A 23,895-nucleotide genomic window follows, 5' to 3' on the forward strand; every position below is an offset into this window, starting at 1 on the left:
GAGTTATAACTTTGCCACCAAAAACAAAATGTAGCAAAACAATATACAAAATACATGGAAAATGGTTTGTCCATAGTCCATGTTCACAACTACGAATCTCATATTAACCTAACTACATAAAATGAATATGGGGCTTTAGAAATCATCTAAAATATCAACAATCCTTGAATAAAGTACATTAATCTTCCAAATGATCATTCTGCATTTGTGATCAAACAACAATTTTTTGTAATAGAAAGAAGTAATACACTAAAGGGACAAAGAAGCACTGGCCTTTGTAATCTTGATTTTTATGAGTTAGAAAAGCATAAAACTGTGGAGTTAATTTACTAATTGAAGAGGGGTATGCTTATCAACTTATGTAAAGTCAGAATCTAGAACTTAAAAATGTAAAGTGCCTATTATCTTTATTTGGGTTATTTGAATGTATATATTTGGATCAATTTATGCACAACCATGACTGAATACATCAGGAGAACAAAGGAAGACACTGATTTCTCCCACTATATAAAGAAAATGTACTTTTATTAATTGTAATATATTTCAAATCACTTTAAAGAATTCATTCAGCTGTTAATACAGTCAAAACTTACTATGGTGTCAATTTGACCTCAAATGTAGAAAGTCAGAAAGATTCAAGAAATATTTCATTTTTGGTAGTTTATCTCCCTTTTTCTAGAACAGAGATGCCATTAAATTGAATTTCTTGTACTACACAGTCTACTGAAGGCATACTTCTAATGTAAATGACAACTGAAAGATTAGAAATGATATGGAACTAGGTTTTACATTTTCCTTTTCTCTTGGACTTTGGTACTGTGCAGAAATGACATTCACAATTTTCTGTACTGTTTTTCCACACTAGCTAGCATTATTCTGTACTTGTTTTGCCCTGACAATCCATCAAAGCAGGATTAGTTTAAATTCTTCTTGCCTCTCTTTCTACGCACAATTGAACACAAATGATCCTTATCCCCTGATGATATGATTTTTAAGTGAAGTGTCCTTCTTGACATATTAATATAAACATTGTACAGAGAATTTGAGCAACACAAAACATAATTATTGTTTATTCACAAGAGATCCTCTTTAATGCATACTGAGTTCATTTTGTGGAAACTTATGATAAATTAATACAACATCAAATATATCTTTTTATTCAAAAATGAGTTTAAAAAAGCAAGAAGTCTTATTTAAGAGGAATTTTAGTGCAGGGTTGTGATGTATTATAGGTATACACTTATTATGATTACTACTCAAATGTTTTTATAGCTTCCAAAGAAAACAATAAGACATGGATATTGAACACCAAGGTAGGATTTACTCCAAAATTAAGAGTGATTTGCTGAGGAAAATGTATTCAATTATGTAAATAGGGAATGGAGATGAGGGATGCAAGAGATATTGAATACTTCAATTAAAATAAAATTATAATTACTCTTAATTATAAGGGGACTAATTAATATATTCAAGGTCATGCCTGAACATCCTCATTTGAGCTATGCTAGAGCAAGTGGATTGGGAGGTGGGGGTAGGGAGTCCAGAAAGAATCACTCTGAAATTGACTCTAGGCTGGGGTGAGGCAACAAGGGTGAGACTTCTGGAAGACAGCTTTCTTCCACCAGTTGGTGTCTTTCTGCATACTGCATAATATGTAAGCACTAGCTTGAAAATAATTTGCAAATCAATTAATTTATTTTAATTATACAATCAACTAGTTGTTTTACTAAAAGCAATGCTGTAACAGTTTTTAAATTCTAAATTTTATCTAAAATATTACTTACTAAGTAAAGACAAATATAAGTGGCATAATTAAAGTTCATAAGTTTTATCTGTAATAAAATATTCATTGTGAGACATTGTAATATAGAATATAAAGTATACCATGTTTAAGAAAATACATATTTTACAAGAAATATTTTATATGCATATCTGTTATTCATATTTTTTTAAAAAGGAGAAAACTTATTTGCATCAAGGTCCAATGATAATAATTGTTATATTACATGATTCAGATGGTTATAAAATATATGACAAATGTGGATATTAGTGTTCTCTAAAATAGTCTTTGACTTAAAAAATGCTTTGTCTTCTTTATCTATAGATACAAAGAACTAAAACTAGCAGCCATAGAGATATTTTTAAATGCATAAATAATATCTTAAATATAAAAACATTACCATTTCAACCACAATAAATAATCAATGAAAAGTTGAATTATATACTATAACACATATTAGATTCATTATATTTCATTATTGTATTAGACATTGAACCAATAAAAATAAAGATTCAAAACATTAGATATATCAAAAGAAAGTTTAATTTAAGAAATTATTTAGTAGGGCATCTTATACACACATTCACACTCTATATGGGGTAGAAATTTTAATTAAAAAGGTTAGTACTAATTGTCTGACCAGTTCCACAGTGAACCAAACTATCACTTACTATGTTACCACTAATCAGTTGCTTGCTCCAAAATGGAAAAAAAAAAAAGAATGTAAAACACTTTTCTGACACAACAATTCATAGAAGGCATTGCTTTAAATTTCTTATATATGGTGTTCATGTAGGAAAGAAGCATATAACTATTACAATTAAGATAAATGTGATTCTATAGGAAAACATTACTTGCTATAATAATTGAGGCTAAAGGGAAAAAGTTCACTTACAATATAATCACTGCAAGATACATGTACAAAATTAAGCTTCATTGTATACATAATGACATTTACTGCAAAACATTTTAGTAGAGAGAACAAATAAAAATATAAATAGGTTTTCATCACTTACCTCTCTTAACATTTCTGCTTGTACTTGTTGACTTATCTGAAGGACATGGGCAATGGCCTTCACATCTGACCGAGATCTGTTTTCCTAAGACACATGCCTGATATTCTAGTTTGCACTGTATAAGAAGAGAGAAAAATAGTCATTCAAATATATTTAATTAAACAGTAAAATATTGAGAACTTGACAACAGTATGCTTGTGATTCTATTATGTATGCTATGGGGAAAGATAAATGAATGGAATAGAACAAAGAGCATTACACCTGAGCTAAAATCTTAATATTGTCTCTTCTTAAATGTGGCATTTGGGGCTAGTATTTTAAATGTTCTCAGCCTCAATTTTCCCATATGAATAATTGGGATAACACCTACACTATAGTGTTTCAAAAATCAAACAGCAGGAGCAACCATGAGCCGGGCTCTGCTCAGTAAATGTTAACAAAGCTGAATAAAATTAAAGGTAAATGATCAAAATTACTAAGGCACATAACGCTTTTTTTTGTTTAGTTTTGTTTTGGTTTGATTTTCTTTGTAAACAGTACTCTTTGTTAGTATTCTAAGCCACAATACTCATAAATCATTCTTAAGATATTATTTTATAAATGCACATTTGATACGATTTTAAAAATTATAAAACTACTCCATACTTTAAAGAGGCAATAACGATCTTCCTCCCCTAAAAGAAATTGATTTTGCTAATTCTAAAGTAATGTGATTTCTTTAGTGGCTACCCCCATAATTTACTCAGTACAAATTATTTTAAGAAGAAATACTGCAGACTTTCTGGCTCCCATCGACAAATGCACCAGTGACTAATTTAATTCCGCTTCAGCTGATACCAAGAGCACTGAATCCACCCAATGACTAATCAGATTACTCACATCTGTGCAGCATGTTTTGTTTTTCTCTTTGTCAAATAACTCTCCCTGGCAAAATTCTTAACTAGCCCCACAACAAATGATTAAAAATTATTGCACTCGAAATATATCTGTAATGGTTAGTGGGCCTTTTTGGAGGAGTAAGTTATTTTAAAGGTATCATTTTTAATTATTCAATATTTCAATAATTAAGAAACGATCTTGTCATATAAAGTCACAATACATTTTAAATGTAATTAATAATTCCCTATAACAAATCAAAAGTAGGCATAGTTAAGAAATGATGAGTGCTTTCATGAAAGCCAAATAAGTTATATAAAACTTTGAGACTTCAAATTTAATATTCTTTCCTGTAAATTCTTTTAACTTCATATTTCAGAACCTTAAATTTTGTCATAATAAAATTCTGACTCATGACATAATTTAAGAAAAGTTCAGCGGCAATTAAAAGTGGCATATGAGCAGATAAAGCCAAAAGTCAATATTAATTGTAGCTAATATTAAATTTTGAAATTTGAAAATGTTAGCTCCCTTCAAAGCTGTTATTCTATACTCATTCACATTTTAAATGTGGTTAATTTTTAGCAGCGATATTTTTATTCCAAGAAAATGAAAGTTCAAGAAATACTTGAACAGCAAAAATACATGAGCTATTAGTTTATTAAATAGAGGAATGATTTTTTGCTCAAAAATTGATCATTGATTGTTTGTAATGTTATTAAACAAATAATTAACAATAAAAAAGTCACAATCTTTATAAAAATTTGATTTCATTATCATCAAGTTTTACCTTTTGGCTAATTTTCTTTGACATAATTATAAATTCAAAATTTCAAAGCTGTCTTTAAGATTTTCATATGATGAAGTTACAGCTATGCAAAAGAATTACTTCATAAGGGAAACAATTTTTCTTCCGAATGATTCTATTGAACGCTTCTTTTATATGTTTCTGTAGAGAGCAACAGAATCAGATGTATAGCAAATACACACCATGTGTATAGTTATATGAATTTAGCTTCCTGCAGTCCGAAAACCATTTAGTTTTATTTACTTATGGATTGATTTTGAAAAAAGTATTTGTGAAGAATATTATTCAAAGAATAACAGGATATCAAAAGCAGTATTTTAGAAATTTTAGCTACATCCACTGATTGCATTTCCAATTAATAATGTTCAATTTACTTAATTATCACAACCTGAAATATTTATAAAGGTATAAGTGAAGCAAAATATCACATAAAGGGCATACTCATTAGTCTATAATTACCCCCAAATGCAAATACAGTAGAGAAAGACATGATTAATGCATTCCTGATTAAGAACCTGGGTACTGAGAACACTTAAGTTATGAGTTATTGTGAAAAGCAAGCCTGCAGGATGATTTTTCAATAGTACATGTTGACACTTATTTCTTTTTTTTTTTTTTAAATATATTTTATTGATTTTTTACAGAGAGAAAGGGAGAGGGATAGAGAGTTAGAAACATCGATGAGAGAGAAACATCAACCAGCTGCCTCCTGCACACTCCTACTGGGGATGTGCCCGCAACCAACGTACATGCCCTTGACCGGAATCGAACCCGGGACCTTTCAGTCCGCAGGCCGACGCTCTATCCACTGAGCCAAACCGGTTTCGGCAATAGTACATGTTGACACTTATAAGTGAAAGTCATTTGCTTTCATAACAATGAAGAAAATATGACCTAAATAGGAGACATCTGAGCTTCCCACAGAAAACTCAACAATCAGTGTCAGCAAACACTGGAAAGTCTACTGTTACAGGTTTTCATGGCCAGGGACTCCCCATGGCCATGGTAGATGGCTTAAATCAGAGGTTCTCAGCTGGGGGACATCTGGAGACATTTTTGGTTATTACAACTAGAGTATGGAGGGAGATCTGCTGGTGTCTACTAGATAGAGGTAAAAAGTGCTGCTAAACATCTTTCAATGTGCAGATGAGCTCCCCCACATACAGTGTTATCTGACCTCAGATGTCACTCATTTCTAGATTGAGAAGCCCATATTTAGGCACTGGTCCACTGCAAGATAATGAATAGATTAACTCAACTCTCAAGATCTCTTTCCTATTTCTCTAGGAATGTTTACTTAAACATTCACTAAAGTAATACATATAAAATAAACCCAATGGTATAAATAAATTATCAGCTATAAGTTCTTTATGCAGAACAACCAAAAATACAAATCAGCTGTAACTACAAAATACACAATTTATAAACGACTGCTTTCTTTGGGTCACCACTATGTGTCAATCACTGTGTTAAGCAGTTTTATCCATTACTCTGCTGATCATCAAAATATTAGTCCCAGCTCCCACATAGATTCTTGGGGTATTGGAAAGAGTATGTTCTTCCCTTGGACGTTCTTCTTGGTCCTTGACTAGTATATCAGTTAAACCAACAGACTGATTTATAAGCCATCCAGCAAACTGCATCATATTTCCTACTTTGGGGCTCCACAAACCCAATGAATCAATTTCAGCTGTAAGTCTCTCTTGACACTTTTCAGACTCTGCTGCTGCTATTCCAGTTCCATTTGGCCACATCCTTGTGTTCTTTGTCACTAATCAGTGTCACATGTTTCACTTTTGGGACTATCCATTGTTGGACAATTGTGAGAACTTATATAAAAAAATCTATTCAATAATGGGCTGACAGGCAAGATATATAATGCCCCTCCCATGTTCCTCATTGTCCACAAGTATCTGATATTGCAAGCATTGGGATGGTCTCTTCAAAATATCTACTGAAAACTATATCAGAGTCTACCTCCCTCACCTTAGTAAGGCAGCTTAGTCAATGAATATCTCTGTATCCAGAAAGGGAACATACTCTCTCAGCTGGTTCCTGGGGAATTAACAGGATGAAAAGAGGTTATGGGTACCTATTTGAAACATTCAGGATTTTTCTTTCATTCCCTTAACAGTAATTGCAGGCTGGTCTGTTTGCTGTCCTCTCCAAGGAGCAGCCTATGCAAAGGGGGTTTGGGGAATCAAACTCAATTCTGATTCAGCCACCTGGGTCCTCTAGTTCAGTGGTTGGCAAACTGCGGCTCGCGAGCCACATGCGGCTTTTTGGCCCCTTGAGTGTGGCTCTTCCACAAAATACCGACTTCTGCGCATGGGCCACGAAGTTTCAATTGCACTGTACATGCACGCCTGCACGTGGTATTTTGTGGTATTTTGTGGAAGAGCCAACACTCAAGGGGCCAAAGAGCCGCACACGGCTCACGCGCCGCGGTTTGCCGACCACTGCAGTTGAATTAACATGAAATCTGATCAACCTGCTCAGAGTTTCTTGACAGTAGTCCATGTAGGCCAAAGTTGGGAACATAATAAATCTAATGTTTATAGTTAGTTTGTTATAAGAATACTTATATAGAAATGGCACATAGTTTTCATGTTTAAATATAATTTTCTTATTTTTCTTCTTCCTTTTTGAAAATAAATCATGCATCACTATACATGATTATTTCCTTAGCTATACGTGTGCATTTAAATACATTAATGATGAATTAGTAAATGAAAAAACACTAAATTATTCAACATATTATATTTCATGCACATCCACTGTTCTGAGGATAAAATAAATCCAGGATTAAAAAACAAAATAATTATAATTCATTTTTACTCAATATTTTCTAAGAAATGTTTAGACATTATGATAATTCAGTGATTATTTATAATTTTTCAAATTCAACTGAAAATATCATATTTCACATTTACTTGGTAATGATATTTAATCCAAACATGTAATATTTACAGTATAGGAGCATATTAATTAATTTCTCCTAAATTAGTTTTTTTAATTGATCTTAAAGAGAGAGTGGGAGAGAGAGAGTGAGAGAGAGAGAGAGAAAAACATTGCTCCACTGCCTCCTGCATGATGAACTGAATCTGCAATGTGCCCTGACCAGGAATTGAACGGGGACCTTTTGGTGCACTGGACGAAGCTCCAACCCACTGAGCCACACTGGTCAGAGCCTGAATTAATATTTTCTGATTCACAACAAAAAATTATCTGGAAGTTCTTTTTCAGTCAACTTGTAAGGAAATAACCGATGCCCATAGCATCTGGAGCACTTTAACTGCAAACTTTCTCATTTCTGTCAGATGAGTTTTATGCTCACCACTTTTTGGTCCCTAAAATCAGTTCAAATATATTAATATCATAACTATATAACTTTATTAGATATGACTTAATATGATCAAATATTAAGACAAATTAATGGGCTGGGTTTCCATGAAACATTGCATGGCCTATACTCAATGAAGGTGAGCTAAGAAAAAAATTTTTTATGTAAATAAATATGTAAAATGCATATGAAAGACCAGGAATACAGTTTTGTAAAAATTATAAAATATTATGCCCTTAGTCTGCTTTGCAAAATGTCTTTTAGCTTCTTGTTACATCTTAAATGGAAAATTTAGAAATTCATATTTTTCCAATAACTAAAGAAAATACAATATGTATTTTGTGCATTGATATGTCCCTGAGGGGGTATTAGAGAGTGTTGGAAGCCAAATCAATATAAAGAGAGAAAAGCTTTTCTGACAATTAGAACAGCCTTCAAAAATGGACGTTTATCTCACAGAACATGGTATCTTATCAGGGACTCGCACACTTGTGTAGAAGTTGGTCCTAGATGTCCTATTGAGTTCTTTTCAAATGAGTTTTTATGATAAAGTTAACTCATTATTTCTTTTGATACTCAATGATTTAATAAGAGCTTATCCCAATGATTCTGATAATACACTGGAGTTGTAATCTTGATCAAGTTGGCATACCCAAGCAGAAGCAAAATGTAGCTTTTGTTGAAAAGCAGTTCAAACAGAAACAGTGCACATATATCTCTGACTGTTGATCTTCCAACATAAAGTTATTTCAGCTCAGACAAAGTATTCAAGAAAAGGTAGACAGGACCATTAAACACCCAATACAAATAGAGGCAAACACATCAAAATGGTGATGTGTAAGAAATTTTCTATCTTTCAAAAAGTACATATAGCTACTAGAATCAGGAACTATTATTAAAAGAAAGTAACAGAATACCCCAAATATGGAAAACAGTTAAAGATGAACAAATAATAGGACAATGTTGAAACGTAAACTGGAATTTTCTCAAATTGCAATAAAAAATAAATGTTTCTTCTTTAATGATAAACTTATTGTTCTATTTTATATTTTTTAAAACTCTCATATTTAAGATTTCTTGTATAAAAGCAACAGTTCTTTTCAAAAATGGGCATATGTAAAAATTTTCAGGGAGCTTATAAAATTCAGATTCACAGGGCCTCACCCCAAACAACTAAAGTATTGTCTCTGGAGCCAGTATAAAATGATAAGCTTTCTATTGTCCTTCCCTAAACACACACACACATTTCTTATAAACAATGTTATGCCTAGGAATTCACCATTATTCAGTTCAACTGGCAAGCACTCCATGACTAAATATGATAGAATCAAGTGTTCAAAGTCATCCAACATGTTGCCCCCAGGGAATTTATGTTACAGATGCCCAGCTGAGTTCGAAGACATTAATATTACTTATTGACTTCTGCTCAGCAAATGCAATATACAATTTACACAAGTCAGTGACAGATATAGCCATGGTCTAACACAGATGTTGTATCAGAGAACAATTCTTAGTTCTTACTAATGCCTGACAATACAATCAAAATAGACTTTGCCTGAAGTAAAGAAACAAAGACCTTCATCCTTTGTGTCAGTTTAAGGAGTGATTACCTCTCCAATTAACCTTAAACAGACTTATGTTTTGATTTTTCTGGCACTGCTGAATTTAAAAGGATTCAAAAAAGATTGGTTCTTTGAAAAAGAAAGATTAAGTGAATTTCTTTAAAAAAATCAATCACTTTTCTTAACAGGAAAATAAAACACAGATAATATTACAAAAATACTTCTCATGAACTTACAAAAGTCCCAATATTCTTTCAAGCAAATCTATTTTTCCATAGCTCTTCATCTGTTCCTTTGTTGTTGTTGTTTTGTTTATTTGTTTGTTTGTTTTGTGTGTATACAGTTTTAAATACTTAGCTTAGGATTTTCTAGACAAATTGACAAGTTCAGAGTTTGAACTCTAGTAAAATAATTATTCAAAATTGGTCACATTGTGTAATAAGACATAGTTTCTAAAATTATATCCTAGTATGTCATTTGCCTGAAGTCTTCATTTGGATACCCTTTGTCTCAACCCATCCTGGCCCTGCTACACAGTGTGGCCTTGACTTACGAGTGTCCCGACTAACGAGTTTTTTTGAGATATGAGCCGTCTCTCGGCCGATTTTTTGCTTTGAGTTGCAAGCTCAAAAAAATTCAGGTTACGAGCCAGCTTCAGATACCCCACCGCTAGTTGGCACAGCGAACGTCACAGTGATTTGACATACGAGTAATTTGAGTTATGAGCTCCGTCACGGAACAAATTAAACTCGTAAGTCAAGGCCCCACTGTACTTTGCAATGACCTCACCTCCACTTACGTTGTAGAGTGGAAATATAATTTGCAATTTCTGCTCTCTAAACTGAACTGAAGGTAATGAGGAAAGATTGTGGGTCTAGAATAGAACCAATAGGAATCTATACTAATAATAGAGGACTATGCAAATTGTGCAGGACACCATCACATAATGACCAATCATGACGGGGATGGGGTCATGGCAAAGAGCTCTCAGCATGCCTGCGCCAGGGGTCCGAAGGGCACGGAACGGAAGGGAGAGCAGATAGGCAGTTAGGGTGATCAGGCCAGGAGGGGAGAGCAGTTAGGGCCATCAGTCTGGCAGGGGAGCAGTTAGGGGCATCAGGCAGGCAGGCAGGTGAGTGGTTAGGAGCCAGTTGTTCCAGATTGCGAGAGGGATCCCAGATTGGAGAGGGTACAGGCTGGGCTGAGGGGACCCTCCCCTCCGCCATGCATGAATTTCGTGTACCGGGCCTCTAGTATCCTATCTAATAATCGACAAACATGATAATTAACCATACCTCCGACACGCTTCCCATTGGCTAATCAGAGCGACATGCAAATTAGCTGCCAACCAAGATGGCGGCCAGCAGCCAGGCAGCTGAAGCGAACAGGAGGCTTGCTTGCTTCAGTGATGGAGGAAGCCAAGGTTCCGTGCCTGCCACTGCCGGCCTCTGAGCTGCACTCTAAGAAACAATGTTGCAATTATAGAAGCTAAACAAACCCCAGAAACCAGCTTTCAGCCAGCCGGGCCTCAGAGCTGGAGTTGCAACAGTGTTTCAATTATAGAAGCCAAACAAACTCAGATACCTGCTTTTAGCAGCTGAGGTCTCAGAGCTGGAGCTGAGCCTCAGAGCTAAAGCCGGCTCTCAGTTCCAGTGACAGCCATAGAACATAAATAAATCCCAGAATAAAAAGAAAAAAAGGAGAGGTTGGGAGCTTCAGTCACCTGCCAGCCTGAAAATGGCCCTCAGCCCCTCACCCAGACTGACCAGGCACCCCAGTGGGGACCCCCACCCTGAAGGGGGTGTGACCAGCTGCAAACAGCCATCATCCCCTCATCCAGGCTGGCCAGGCACCCAAGGGGGACCCCCACCCTGATCCGGGACACCCTTCAGGGCAAACCAGCTGGCCCCCACCCGTGCACCAGGCCTCTATCCTATATACTAAAAGGGTAATATGCAAACTGACCCTAACAGCAGAAGGACTGGGAATGACTGGTCACTATGACACACACTGACCACCAGGGGGCAGACGCTCAATGTAGGAGCTGCCCTTTGGTGGTCAGGGCACTCTCACAGGGGAGGAGCTCTGCTCAGCCACAAGCCAGGCTGATGGCTGCCAGTACAGCAGTGGTGGTGGGAGCCTCTCCTGCCTCCTCAGCAGCACTAAGGATGTCCAACTGCAGTTTAGGCCTTCTCCCCGCTGGCAAGTGGACATCCCCCAAGGGCTGCGGGCTGCCAGAGGGATGTCTGATTGCCATCTTAGGCCCAATCCCCCCAGGAGCGGGCCTAAGCCAGCAGGTGGTCATCCCCTGAGGGGTCCCAGACTGCGAGAGGGCACAGGCTGGGCTGGGGGATCCCCCCGCCCCGTGCACAAATTTTTGTGCATTGGGCCTCTATTTCTTTATAATAGTAAAAACACAAAAAACCCTGTATATCAGTGCTCCTGTAGATACAGAGCCATAATAAGACTTGGAGAACAGGACTGGGCTTTTTTCCTAGTTGTGAGGTCACACTCGCTGGACTGATAGTACCTGGCCTTCTGACTAATCTTTATCATGGAAGGATTACTCACTGAGGGATTAGAAACTTCGAGCAAGGAGATTCATGGACCACACTGAGTTTAGGATTTGGGGCTCACCATTATTGTGAGCTTAAATGCCTACAAGTCCCAAAAAGCTGTTAATTTAAATTTGCCCTGTAGAACAGAGTTTGCTTTGAAAGTGATATATAAGCAAAAATATAAAATTAATAATTCAAGAATGGATTATTCAACATACATTTATTGACAATATTAATAAGAGCATATGGTTTGTAATCTGGGCTTCAGAGTGTGCCAGATATAAAGAAGAACAATGAGGAAACCCCATGGAATTAGAAATGTATGGGAATTAATCTACATATGATAGGTGTATTTAGTTTCAAGTGGGAGTATGCTAATTGTGTTTCTCTAAAATCATCAAACAATGCTTCCCATATGGTCTCAACAGATGGAAATCACTTGTGATTGTAACTCTGTATACTTTGAAACGAAATTGTGAAATAACCGATCATCTATTAGTAGCATCCTGAAGAGAGCCCCAAACAAGCAGGTGCTAGACTAATGCCAGCCCTCTCCAGAGACCATGGCACTCTGGATGCAAACTTATCAGTACCACTGGCACATATGTTTATACTGTTGAGAAAGACATGCATCTGTCTCAGCTGGATGCCGGTAATAAAGCCAATCTGTCTCATGATGCAACTTGTTCAGTTATCAATCTTCATCAGTAAAATTATGATTAAAATCGGCTTCCCATGTTCCTCTACCTACCAGTTTGAATATTATAAGACACTTCCTTAGTTGTAATTTAATAAATTAGTATAATGGTCGGCACACCCTTATCCTGTGGAATGTGATAATATGAGATAGATTCATTCTCCCTTGTGCTGACAGCATGAATTTTCTAAGCCTGCAAAGCTAATATTCACCAAAATCAAGGGCTTATAACTTTATCAAGTAGGTATATGGTGGCTTAATTAATACACAGTACTTGGCACCCAGTAGGTACTATGGATATTTTTATTGACTGAATTAATCAATCTTATCATTGTAATGCTCTTATCAAGATTAGAAACTGTAAAATGCAAGCGGAAGTTCTAGAAAAATATTCACCAAGACAAAGTATGGTTCATAAAGAGGTACCCACAGAACAAAATGTTAAATAGCCCCAAATTTTTGGAACTTACTTTGCAGTAAGCAAAACCAGAAAAGAACTGAGGTGAGGTTATTCTTTTTATATATCCTATTTAATGTGCATATTCATATGGTTCCTTAAAGATATATTAGTGTACTTAATTATAGGGTAAGGCCCCACTGGAGATACTACATATTATGCTTTTAAAACATATTTTACATAACAATACACATGTATGTGTTCCCAAGTTTCAGCTAAGAGGTTGTGAGTCTATATTCATTTGTCACATCAAAAAGCAAACAAACTCCAAAATCTTAAAAACTCCAAATTCTATATATATAAAAGACTAATATGCAAATTGTCCCCTTGGGAGTTTGACTGTGAGACCGAGTTCGATAGCTCACTGTGATGAGCGCTGACCACCAGGAGGCAGTGCAGAGCATGGAAGGTGACCAGTGGTGTTGGCAGGGTGCTGAGGGAGTGAGGGAAGGAGGAGGTGGGGAGTCGGGGAGGTGGGGTGGCGGGGAACCTGATCGGCCCTGATTGCCAGCCAAGCCTAGGGACCCTACCCATGCGTGAATTTCATGCACCGGGCCTCTAGTATTTGAATAAAATATGGAGGCAGATTAATGTAGAGGAGAGAACACCGAATCAAGGAAGACATTAAATCTTTCCTTCAATGTCAGCTAAATACAACAATTTTGTTTTATCTTTCTCATCCTTAGTTTTCTCATTTGTTAAAAACAATTTTTGGAAGCTTAAATAAAGTAATATAGGAAATAACATGAGATAAAAGTAGCAATGATATTGACAGATTGTACCTCTAATGATATGTTATAATAATAATATTAACATTATTATATGCATGGTAATAATTTCTGATCCCTTTCTGATCTCTCTCAGCAATTAAGGAAATGTTGGTTTTAATTTTTGAGGGTTCAGAGTGTTGGCAACTTCAGCATTTCAAAACTTTAAAAATTCTTAAATAGGGGAAACAAACAGATATTGAATCATATTTCAAATCAGTGAGATTATCCACATTATTTTAAGTTAAAAATTATTTGTATGATCACATTAGAGAACTTATAGACTTAAGCACTTAGTCATAAATCTGAGTTGTGTATTTCATACTAAATGACTATAAGATTCTTTACCTGTGAAGAGTAGGTATGACCGTCTGAACCACAAACGGGGCTGGAATAGACCATTGGGCACTGTTTGCAGGTGGATGATACGGGGCCCCTCCATTGCTTATGGCCTACTCCTGCATCTTTCATACTGTTAAAAAAGTAAAACAACCAGACTTAATGCACTTATTTAAAAACAAATACATTTATGTTAACATCACATGTTTCCGCTGTCACTCCAAACCTTGAAGGTAAATTAGAATCTGAAACTATTTTCCTCCTTTACAACCTATTAATCTGTACAGTGTCCTTCATTATAATCTGTTGTTTCATATACCAAGGGTTCTCTGCAATAAAATGTTGAGATAGTCCTTAGAATATTCTGCTAATTACATATGGACCAGTTATATTTCATTATTTGGATTTGTTGTTTTAATTTATAGTTTGACAATTTTTCATAGATTCAGAAACAGAAACAACAATTGCTCAGCAATAAAGGACTCACACAACTGGGACTCCCTAATAGCCACCCTAGTATTTCATCAGGAGCAGTTTCAGAAAACAGACACTAATCCGGAGGGTGAACCCAACGTGCCTGGAAAGAGAAGCAGCTTACCTTAGAGGCAAGAGCAATCCAGAACCACACCGTTACAAAAGCCAGTATTTAGAGAGCCAAATTAGCAGGCTTAGTGATAGCCAATCCTCGTTTTATTGTGTAGAGATGCTTCCAAATAGATCCATTAGGCTTTGATCTAGAATGACTAGGGGAAACCCATACTCTTCTGCTACCTTCCCTTACATTTATTTGTTTTTCCATTTTTTTAAAAAATATATTTTTACCGATTTTTTACAGAGAGGAAGAGAGAGGGATAGGGAGTCAGAAACATCGATGAGAGAGAAACATCGATCAGCTGCCTCCTGCACAACCCCCACCGGGGATGTGCCCGCAACCAAGGCACATGCCCCTGACTGGAATCGAACCTGGGACCCTCCAGTCTGAAGGCTGGCGCTCTATCCACTGAGCCAAACCGACTAGGGCTTGTTTTTCAATTTTGATTAAACTGAATTATTGCTCTGTATGTAACGTGTGCGCAATTTACATAGAGGGGGTTAGTAAAGGGCCTAAAAATAAGAATATTTAGAACTTCTCTAGTAAATCAGTACCCACCCATAAAGTTGTTTATAGAGTGTACTATAATGTCTATATCATGAAGGGAAAAGATTTACTAGACACATTTGATTTTTTTTTGCTTTAAATTTTATTGTCATTAATAGTTAAACACACAAAAAAGCAATCCCCAAGACTATTAAGAAATATATTAAGGATCTTCCTTATAGGAAAAGAAGTTCAAACTATGTACTTCAAATTTAAAAATGTTTATTGTCCTGGCTCATTTGGTTGGGCATCATTCCATGCACCAAAATGTTGCCCATTTGATTCCTGGTCAGGGCACATGCCAGAGTTGCAGGCTCTGGTTTGGGGGAGGAAGGCATAACAGGAGGCAGCAGATTGATGTTACCCTCTCACATCAATGTTTCTCTTTCTCTCCCTCTCTCTCTGAAAATCAATTAAAATATGTTTTAGTGTCTATTATTTTCTCTCCTCCCTCCTCCCTGCCTCCCATTGCTTGTCTCTCTCAAGATTTTCATGAAACCTATCATAATTCCCAAATGCATTTTCTTTATTTCAATTTTGTAAATTCTGCCAAAAGACCACTTTAAAATCTTGCGTGGCCACAGAGTTCACATCATAAGAGATACAAGGGAAAATAACCATGCTGCTATTACTCATTAATTGGTACAAAATTCTAATGGAAATTAAAACAATGACTGGAAAACTTGAAACAGTATCCTATACCACTTCAAAACAAATAAATTATAGAAATGGAGTAAAGAGAAATAAGAAATAAAATATTCTACTTGTATTTTTCTTTCACTGCGTAATCAAAACAAGGCATACAATTATGCAAATTATCTGCTTTGCGGATACATCAGGAGAAATTATTACCAAGTTCAGGATTCTAATCAATAGAAGGTACTTTATCAGAATTGGATTTATGTACATCTTTGATTTGTAATACATATCTATATCTATATCTATATCTATATCTATATCTATATATCATCTATCTATCTATCTATCTCTGATATATATATTATATACAAATACACTATATTCTGCCATTCAAGGCACTAAGTAGTTTCACACCAATATACATGTAATTATGTTTCTAATAGCTGAAAATTAAACTAACAAAGATGAATTTATACCGTTGCTAGTGCTTCTTTACAGGACTGGTTTTGAGGCAGTTGAGTCATACCATCTTCTTGTCCCTGAGCTACCTTCTTGTCTTCCTGCTTTTCCTTTCATTCTGGTCCTCAGTATGAATCTCCAGCATCAGTCATGTATGAAAGTACATCAGTCTCTTAATTTTCTAATAGTTACAATTTAATTACAGCTACATCTGTTTAATCAAGTATGATACTTGGTTTTATGTTTAGTTAATCATGTTGTGTAATTTAAAAATATAATTTGAACATGATTTCTATGTGTTAGGATGTACATTGACTTTGGAAAGAACATAAATGATGTTACCAAAATGATTAGCAGAAAAAAATCTCATTCCAATTTGATTTAAGTTTCATATGTGAGCATGTTATTTATTAGTCTTGGCAAGTCAGAAACCTCCCTAGGTCTTAATTTCTTCATTTATACAATGCTAAGCTTCATCATATGGATCATTTGATCCTGAGAATTCCATGAGTCTATAAATCCTTAATAAAACTACTAATATGAAGGCACTCAAAAACTAGATGCACAGACAGTGTATACTGGCTACATATTATAATTTTAGAACTTGACTTACTGTTATCAAGTGAAACAAATATATTGTTATGGTGTGAAGGATGAGGTTGAGTGAAGCAAGAGATTGCTAGGAATGCTGAAGTTGCAAAACTCAGCTATCTCAAGGTGGCAAATGAAAGATAAGGACGGAGCCCTGTCTTGTGATAACTAATGAAAGAGGGAAGATAAAAAGTAGGTTGTGTTTAAAGAGGTATGCTTTTTTCCACATAAAGCATACCTAAGAATCAAATAATACTTCTATTACAACATAAGGGACATTGTCAATAAATCATAAAAATAATTATTTCATATTACTTATTTCTCTAAAATCTTACAGTTCCTGGATCTGACATCACACACTATACACGTTCATTCTTTAGACCACAAATATGCAAACCAAATAAAATGCCAATGTATTTCTTATGTATTTATCTTACAAGGGAAACATTAGTATCTAATTCCTAATTTTGTAGGTGTATTTGCTTTTCTCTCTATGCACCTATATTAACGTAATTCTTAATGACTTTGCTTCAGCAGAAGAATTTGATTGTAATCTGATAAAAAACAGCATTCAAGTGAACAGAAATATTCTGTGTAAATCTCAACTAAAGGCAACTTGAGGTATTTCTTGACTTCTCAATATATCTAACATTTAAACTTCTTTAAGGAGTCATGTTTGTTGTTGTTGTTTTTATAAGTTCTGCCTGAGTTGTGGAGGAATTCTTCCTTAAGACACAGCTGCTAAGTCATGATTGCTTCCCTATAGGCCATAACTCTTCAAGAAATAAGGCTGCCCTTACCTTTTCCATCAGGGGCATTACAAATAAACAGATGGTATAAGTGCACTAAATTACCTTTTGAGGCAATAAAATTAAAAGAAATTTAGAATGCTCTATCAGGCATACAGAACTTTTTAAAACTATAGTGACCACAGTATGCTTTATATGATTTCCCTACTTGGTATGACAATAATTTGAGCAATGAAATAAAATAGATGATCTATCAATTTTAATTTTAAGTAAAAGAGATACCATAAAAATAAAAAGTAAATCTTAATTCATTCTAGAAAATATTGTTAAATACATAAAAATGAGCTGGCACAGCTAATTCTGCAACATGAATATCTACTTGCTCCATATATTTTACAAAGAACAAAGATTTTCCCAAAAAGTCCACATATAGACATATTTTAAAATACAGTGATAGAAAAAAATAAAATACAGTGAAAGGACTGATTAATAAAATATATCTTTGAAATCTATTCCTAATATAAATTATATTAACAAGTGAAAGAAATGAAAGCATAGCTGCTTCAAATTTTATTTAAAGAAAGATTCACTACCACAAATAAATGTTGCCTAGAGACTATACCTGGCTAATTAAACCTGAAATTTACATGGTATAATAAATAATACACCATATATGTTATTCTGATTTAGAAAATCAGTACAGAGGAATATGTGAATTGGTTCTATTAAATGTGTTGACAGGTATATTTCACTCCAGATATGAGCATATTAATATGATTGCTAAGTCTACATCGTATAACATCATATATTCAAAATAAGAATCCGGAAATTCTTAATTTTTTAAAATTATTTATGTTCATAGATAAAGCAAGCTTTCAACCATTAACTGTGATATTACTTTAACCTTAAACAGTTCTAGAATGTCAGCACTGAGCAAAGAAGGACTAAAATTTGAGTTCACAAAAATGTGTGATTCTTAAAGGTCAAGGAGATTCTATATTTGAAAAAATGTGTTTGCATTTAAAAAATAACAGTGACAGATATGCAGCTTAAAAGGAAAAATATTCTACCTAAAAGAAAATGACATGAAACTAAGTAACTTTTACCAAAAGACATGGGGAAAAGACTGATTATTCAAAATATATTTTATATATAAAAATATGTCTTGATTATGAAACATTCTTTTGATTTTTTTGTTTTTCTAAACAGAAGCAAATATTTCACTACTGTTCAATAAATAGACCTGAAAGCATTATCAGAAGCATTCAACCATTAAATATCACCATTTATTTAAGAAAACAATCATTAAAGGTCATCCCAAACTCAGGGAGGGAAAACAGAACTTTTTCTCCATGTCTTGTCTTCATGGAAGTCATTGCTACTGACCTCTTCCTTGCTTACTGCTTCATGGGAAAAGGAAAGTTATAGAAATTAGAAAGGAGAAAGAAAGCTACCACGTTTTGCTTGAGTCTGATTTATAGACAAAGAGAAAAGACGAAGAGTAAAAAGTCTTCTCTACACATTAGCTTTCACGATATTTTTCAAGTTAACTAGTAAAATTCAGATGTCTAAGTTTTTTTCTCTCTACCAGATTTTAATCCCTGTCCTGAAAGTATGTACTTCTAAGCATGTGTTGATGTCTTCTGGTGAAATCAGGAATAAAGTAAGATTTGCCAGACAAGGAAACATTCTTCAAGGAGTGCTATCTTGGTAACTGGTAGCATATATAAAAAGTTATCAGAGAGGCCTTTTAAAATATTTGTATTACTTTTATTTATAATATATTGTTACTTATAGCTATAACTTACCTAGCACACTCTAGGACAGTGATGGCGAACCTATGACATGGGTGTCAGAGGTGACACGCGAACTCATTTTTTTGGTTGATTTTTCTTTGTTAAATGGCATTTAAATATATAAAATAAATATCAAACATATAAATCTTTGTTTTACTATGGTTGCAAATATCAAAAAATTTCTATATCTGACACGGCACCAGAGTTAAGTTAAGGTTTTTCAAAATGCTGACACGCTGAGCTCAAAAGGTTCACCATCACTGCTCTAGGACATGAATTAGGCACTGTCAAAACCCCATCACTAGCTCATCAAATAACTTTTTATCTTTTAACCTACAAATAGTACCTATGCACCCTTCTAAATATTGTTCATATATTTATTCATGAATATACTCGACAATGTGTTCAAGAATTATTTTACAATTTGGAGATAACACGTGGATAGAGTCATTGAATTCATGGATCTTAGAATTAGTTTGGGAACAAAAAGATAGGCCTGGCTTGGAGTGAGGTTTTCCTATGGTTAGGAAGTAATAAGGACAACATTGAGCTTATTTGACCAATATCTATTCATCTCATGCCATTTCTATTGTAAATTTTTTCTGATCCCCCAAGAACACTTTTTCTACAGGTTTGTGTCACACATACTCCCTTTAAATATCACTTATCAATTGTATTTAACAGCCCATATGGTTATCTTTTTTAAAACCTATACTCATGCTCCCCTAATTCTGAGTCTCTGTCTTGCTCCCATGACAGCTGCTTCGTTAGGAGAAATGACTGGGCCAAATACCCACTTCTTCCCTACTTCTGGGATTTCTCCTGGCTTTGAAGTTTGGAAGACAAAGGAGTCACTTAAAGCAAAGGCCTACAGTCTGTGGCCTAAAAATACATCTAACCTCTTTAGAGTCTCTCTATTCACAGGTAAGTAGAAAGCAGGTGGGCAGAAACAGAGCTCATTTTAATTACATGGGATTGGACATAAATTTAACAAAAGCATGTTCTAGAGTCACTAGGTCAAACATTCTGACACATTCCTGATTTACCTTTCGTTAGGTGGTGCCTGCAGAAATGGAGTAAATTATTTTTATTTCCTATATCTCCTATAACAAATTACCTAAAACTTTCTGGCTTAAAACAACAGAAACTTAATTTCTCAGAGTTAGGAAGGTCAAAAATCTAATAGCAGTTTCAGTGAACTCTCTCAAGGAGTTCTAGGTTATCTGGTGGGTGTCAGCATTCCTTGGCTTGTGGTTGCATCTTTCTCTGCTCTCTTTTCTCATCTACTTCCTCTCTTTGTGTTTTTGTCGAAATTCCTGTGGTGAATGCATTTAGGGCCTATTCTAATAATCCAGGAAAACCTCTCCCTCTCAAGATCTTTAACTTAATCACAATTTTCACCATATGAGATAAATCTCTCTCTTTTGCTCAATAAGATACTACACACAGATTATAGCAATTAAGATGCAGATATATCTTTAGGGCCGCCATTAAGCTTACAACAGGGAGGCTACTTAGGAAAACAGATATTTTACCTTTCCACATCAAAGGAGCTTCAGGAATGGCGTCCCTGGTTTGGAGGGATGCCTTAATGCACCTTATGTATAAATTTACACTATGTATAAAATCACAGTGTATTTTGCCCTGTGATTACTCCCATCAATCCTCTTACATCTAAAGGACAAATGTATGCTCCATGACAATATCTTGGGACTTTGAGTATTGTCCTTCAGCTACAAGACTGTGCTCCTCTGCAAATGCATACTTCATCCTAACCATGGAACCATAGCCAGACATAATTGATTATTCTGTGAGTGAATAAAGAATTTGGGGCTTCTCAATCAATGTACTTTAATCTCACCTTATGTCTCAGTAGATTAGAGAAGCATCTTCACTTTACTAATTTTTAGAGAAATTGAATGCTACAGTTGAAAAGACTGAAAAGCAATCAAGTTACCATTTTTTTGTGGATAAACAATAAAAATAACAGTCATATCAACATGCCTCAACTGACCCTTAATTTAGTTAGTAGAAAAACAGATGACACAGACAATGGGGTTTTCTTCCCTTTGTTCTTTTGCATTTAGGGATAGTGGTCATCGGGACAAACTGAAAAGGATTAGTAGATTATACCAAGAATTTATTTCAGAAAGTGAGTCCATATATTTTATCTACATTGCCAGCTAATGTTCTGTTTTTATACTTTGTTGATCAATCTTTTCCCAAACTTTACACATGGTCTTTCTTTTCCACTATAACTTTTCACCTTTTAATCACAACTCATAATTTTTACTCCAGCATATTTCCTTGATCTTGTCACAAATTAAGTACTCAATAAATAGCACTAAATGGATAAAAGAATGAGAGAAAATGGATGAGAGAGAGAGAGAGAGAGAGAGAGAGAGAGAGAGAGAGAAGAAGAAGAAGAAGAAGAAGAAGAAGAAGAAGGAGGAGGAGGAGGAGGAGGAGGAGGAGGAGGAGGAGGAGGAGGAGGAAAGGAAGAAAGGGAGGAAAGAAAGAAATGTGGGAGGGAGGGAGTATCTGCTTGAAGCACTAAGGATGGCTCCTATTTTTTTGCTATGTGGTTTTTTAAGAAGTAGAAACTCTATTACATTATTTTCTTACTGAATAAACTTTTCATAAATAGTGTGTAAATTAAATCCTTAAAAGTCATTATGATTTTCCACATTAAAAGTCAGTCAACTTGATTTGAAAGAGATTTAATAGAAACCCACATTTGAAACCTATATGAGCATGCTGACCAATGTCACCCCAATAAATTTTTTAAAATTGCAAAAAAAAATTAAACAAGAGTCTTATTTTTCCTAACAAATTATATTATGCTATAACATAAAGGAACATGACAAAGCATTTTACATTATTTCCTTCAGTAACTTCAGTCTATCAAAGACTCTTTCAATCTCATATTTCAGAATCTGCAACATGTTCTCTATTACTCATCTAGGAAGCAAGCATCGGGAAATGAGCAATTTGGCTCTTTACAACTGTATGGGGAAGAGTGATTTACATAGGCTTCTTTTCAACAATTATTTCAACTCTTAAAATATTGCAAATTTACTGCATTTTTGTTGTTTCTCACTTGACTTTTAGAACAATGAAATCCAATTAATCTACAATCTCATGCTAATTTCTCTTAAAAAATACAACTATCTCTCTTGCCCTTCTGACAGTTTTTTTTTTCTCCTCACCATTTGGAGGCCATAAAACATATAGTCCATGAAGACCACTATGCATTTCCCAACTCCCCCATTAAGCACTGCCTGCAAGAAATAGAAAGATGGCTAATGATTTATCATGTTTACTGTTCTTTCACTGACCAAAGTCTGGTAAGTAGAATTGCTGGGCTGAATAAAAGGTTAGTGAGTCCCTAGGTGAGGGATCACAAGGCTAAGTTCAACTGGCCTGGCAGATACTCTCCTGGGAGCTGGCTACTGTCTTTCTATATTGAGGGGAAGCTCAAACGGGTAACCTAGACTTCTGGAACTTGGCTGCAGACCTTAGGTAAATAATAACATTTGTCTACTCACTTTGTGTTATGTCTTGGAAACTGCATTCACTTGGTTTTGTTTGTTTGTTTCATTTACATTGGTTTGATAAAATTTGATCTTGGATTACTTAGATTTGTACCATTAAGTAGGCAAAGACATTTAAGTTTAAATAAAGGGTGTTTCATGGGTTATCGCATGGCAGATGGGCATGCGTTTCAGCATGAGATAAATATTAATTTATTTACTTTTTCCCCCCCTTTGAACATGTATCCTTTGGTGGGAAATTTGGGTAGTCCTGAGTTCCTTTAATCACTTCCCAACAACAGGCTAAATATACCCTTATCATAATTCTGCCTACTAACTTCAGGGGATGTATAGATGGATGTTTACACACTACTATGACATTTGTAAAGAAGGGAACTCTATAAGCATACTTATAGTAAGAGTCATGTCCCTAAATCAACAGGAAGAAGAGAACCTCCACTCATCCATGACTACCCTTTTTGATTTAATGCATGTATAGTAAATTAATATTACATCATACCACTGAAGTTTGGGGGTAAATTTGCTATAACATAATATTATCATTAATAACACAGATATTTGAAGCAACCTAGACATATTAAAATCTAAGATACATCTCATTTTAACATGGTTGAAAAATGAAAGTGTAGAAAGTAATTCCCAACCTTCTTGGTTTCAAATCGGAAATTAATTCGAGTATTCCGAGGATAATTTATATTTTAAAAAGACTTATTAACTTCTCTAAGTTCCCCAAGCATAGAAACTTAATCTTGGACTTGAAAGTGTG

General features: G+C 34.9%; 1 protein-coding gene across 2 annotated transcripts in view; it reads right to left on the bottom strand.

Moving 5' to 3' along the window:
• SPOCK3 (SPARC (osteonectin), cwcv and kazal like domains proteoglycan 3) overlaps positions 1 to 23,895 on the bottom strand; it is a 328,026-nt gene that overhangs the window by 77,550 nt on the left and 226,581 nt on the right. For both annotated transcript variants that reach the window (XM_070415434.1, XM_070415435.1), the window contains exons 5-6: positions 14,213 to 14,336; positions 2,797 to 2,911 (exon numbers count right to left, since the gene is read on the bottom strand). In XM_070415434.1, coding sequence (XP_070271535.1) covers positions 2,797 to 2,911; positions 14,213 to 14,336 — 239 coding nt within the window. The remainder of the gene's footprint in view (positions 1 to 2,796; positions 2,912 to 14,212; positions 14,337 to 23,895) is intronic.

The sequence above is a fragment of the Myotis yumanensis genome, unplaced genomic scaffold (assembly GCF_028538775.1).
Source record: "Myotis yumanensis isolate MYYU_CA2020_CCGP unplaced genomic scaffold, mMyoYum1.0.hap1 SCAF_5, whole genome shotgun sequence".
NCBI classification, from domain to species: Eukaryota; Metazoa; Chordata; class Mammalia; order Chiroptera; family Vespertilionidae; genus Myotis; species Myotis yumanensis.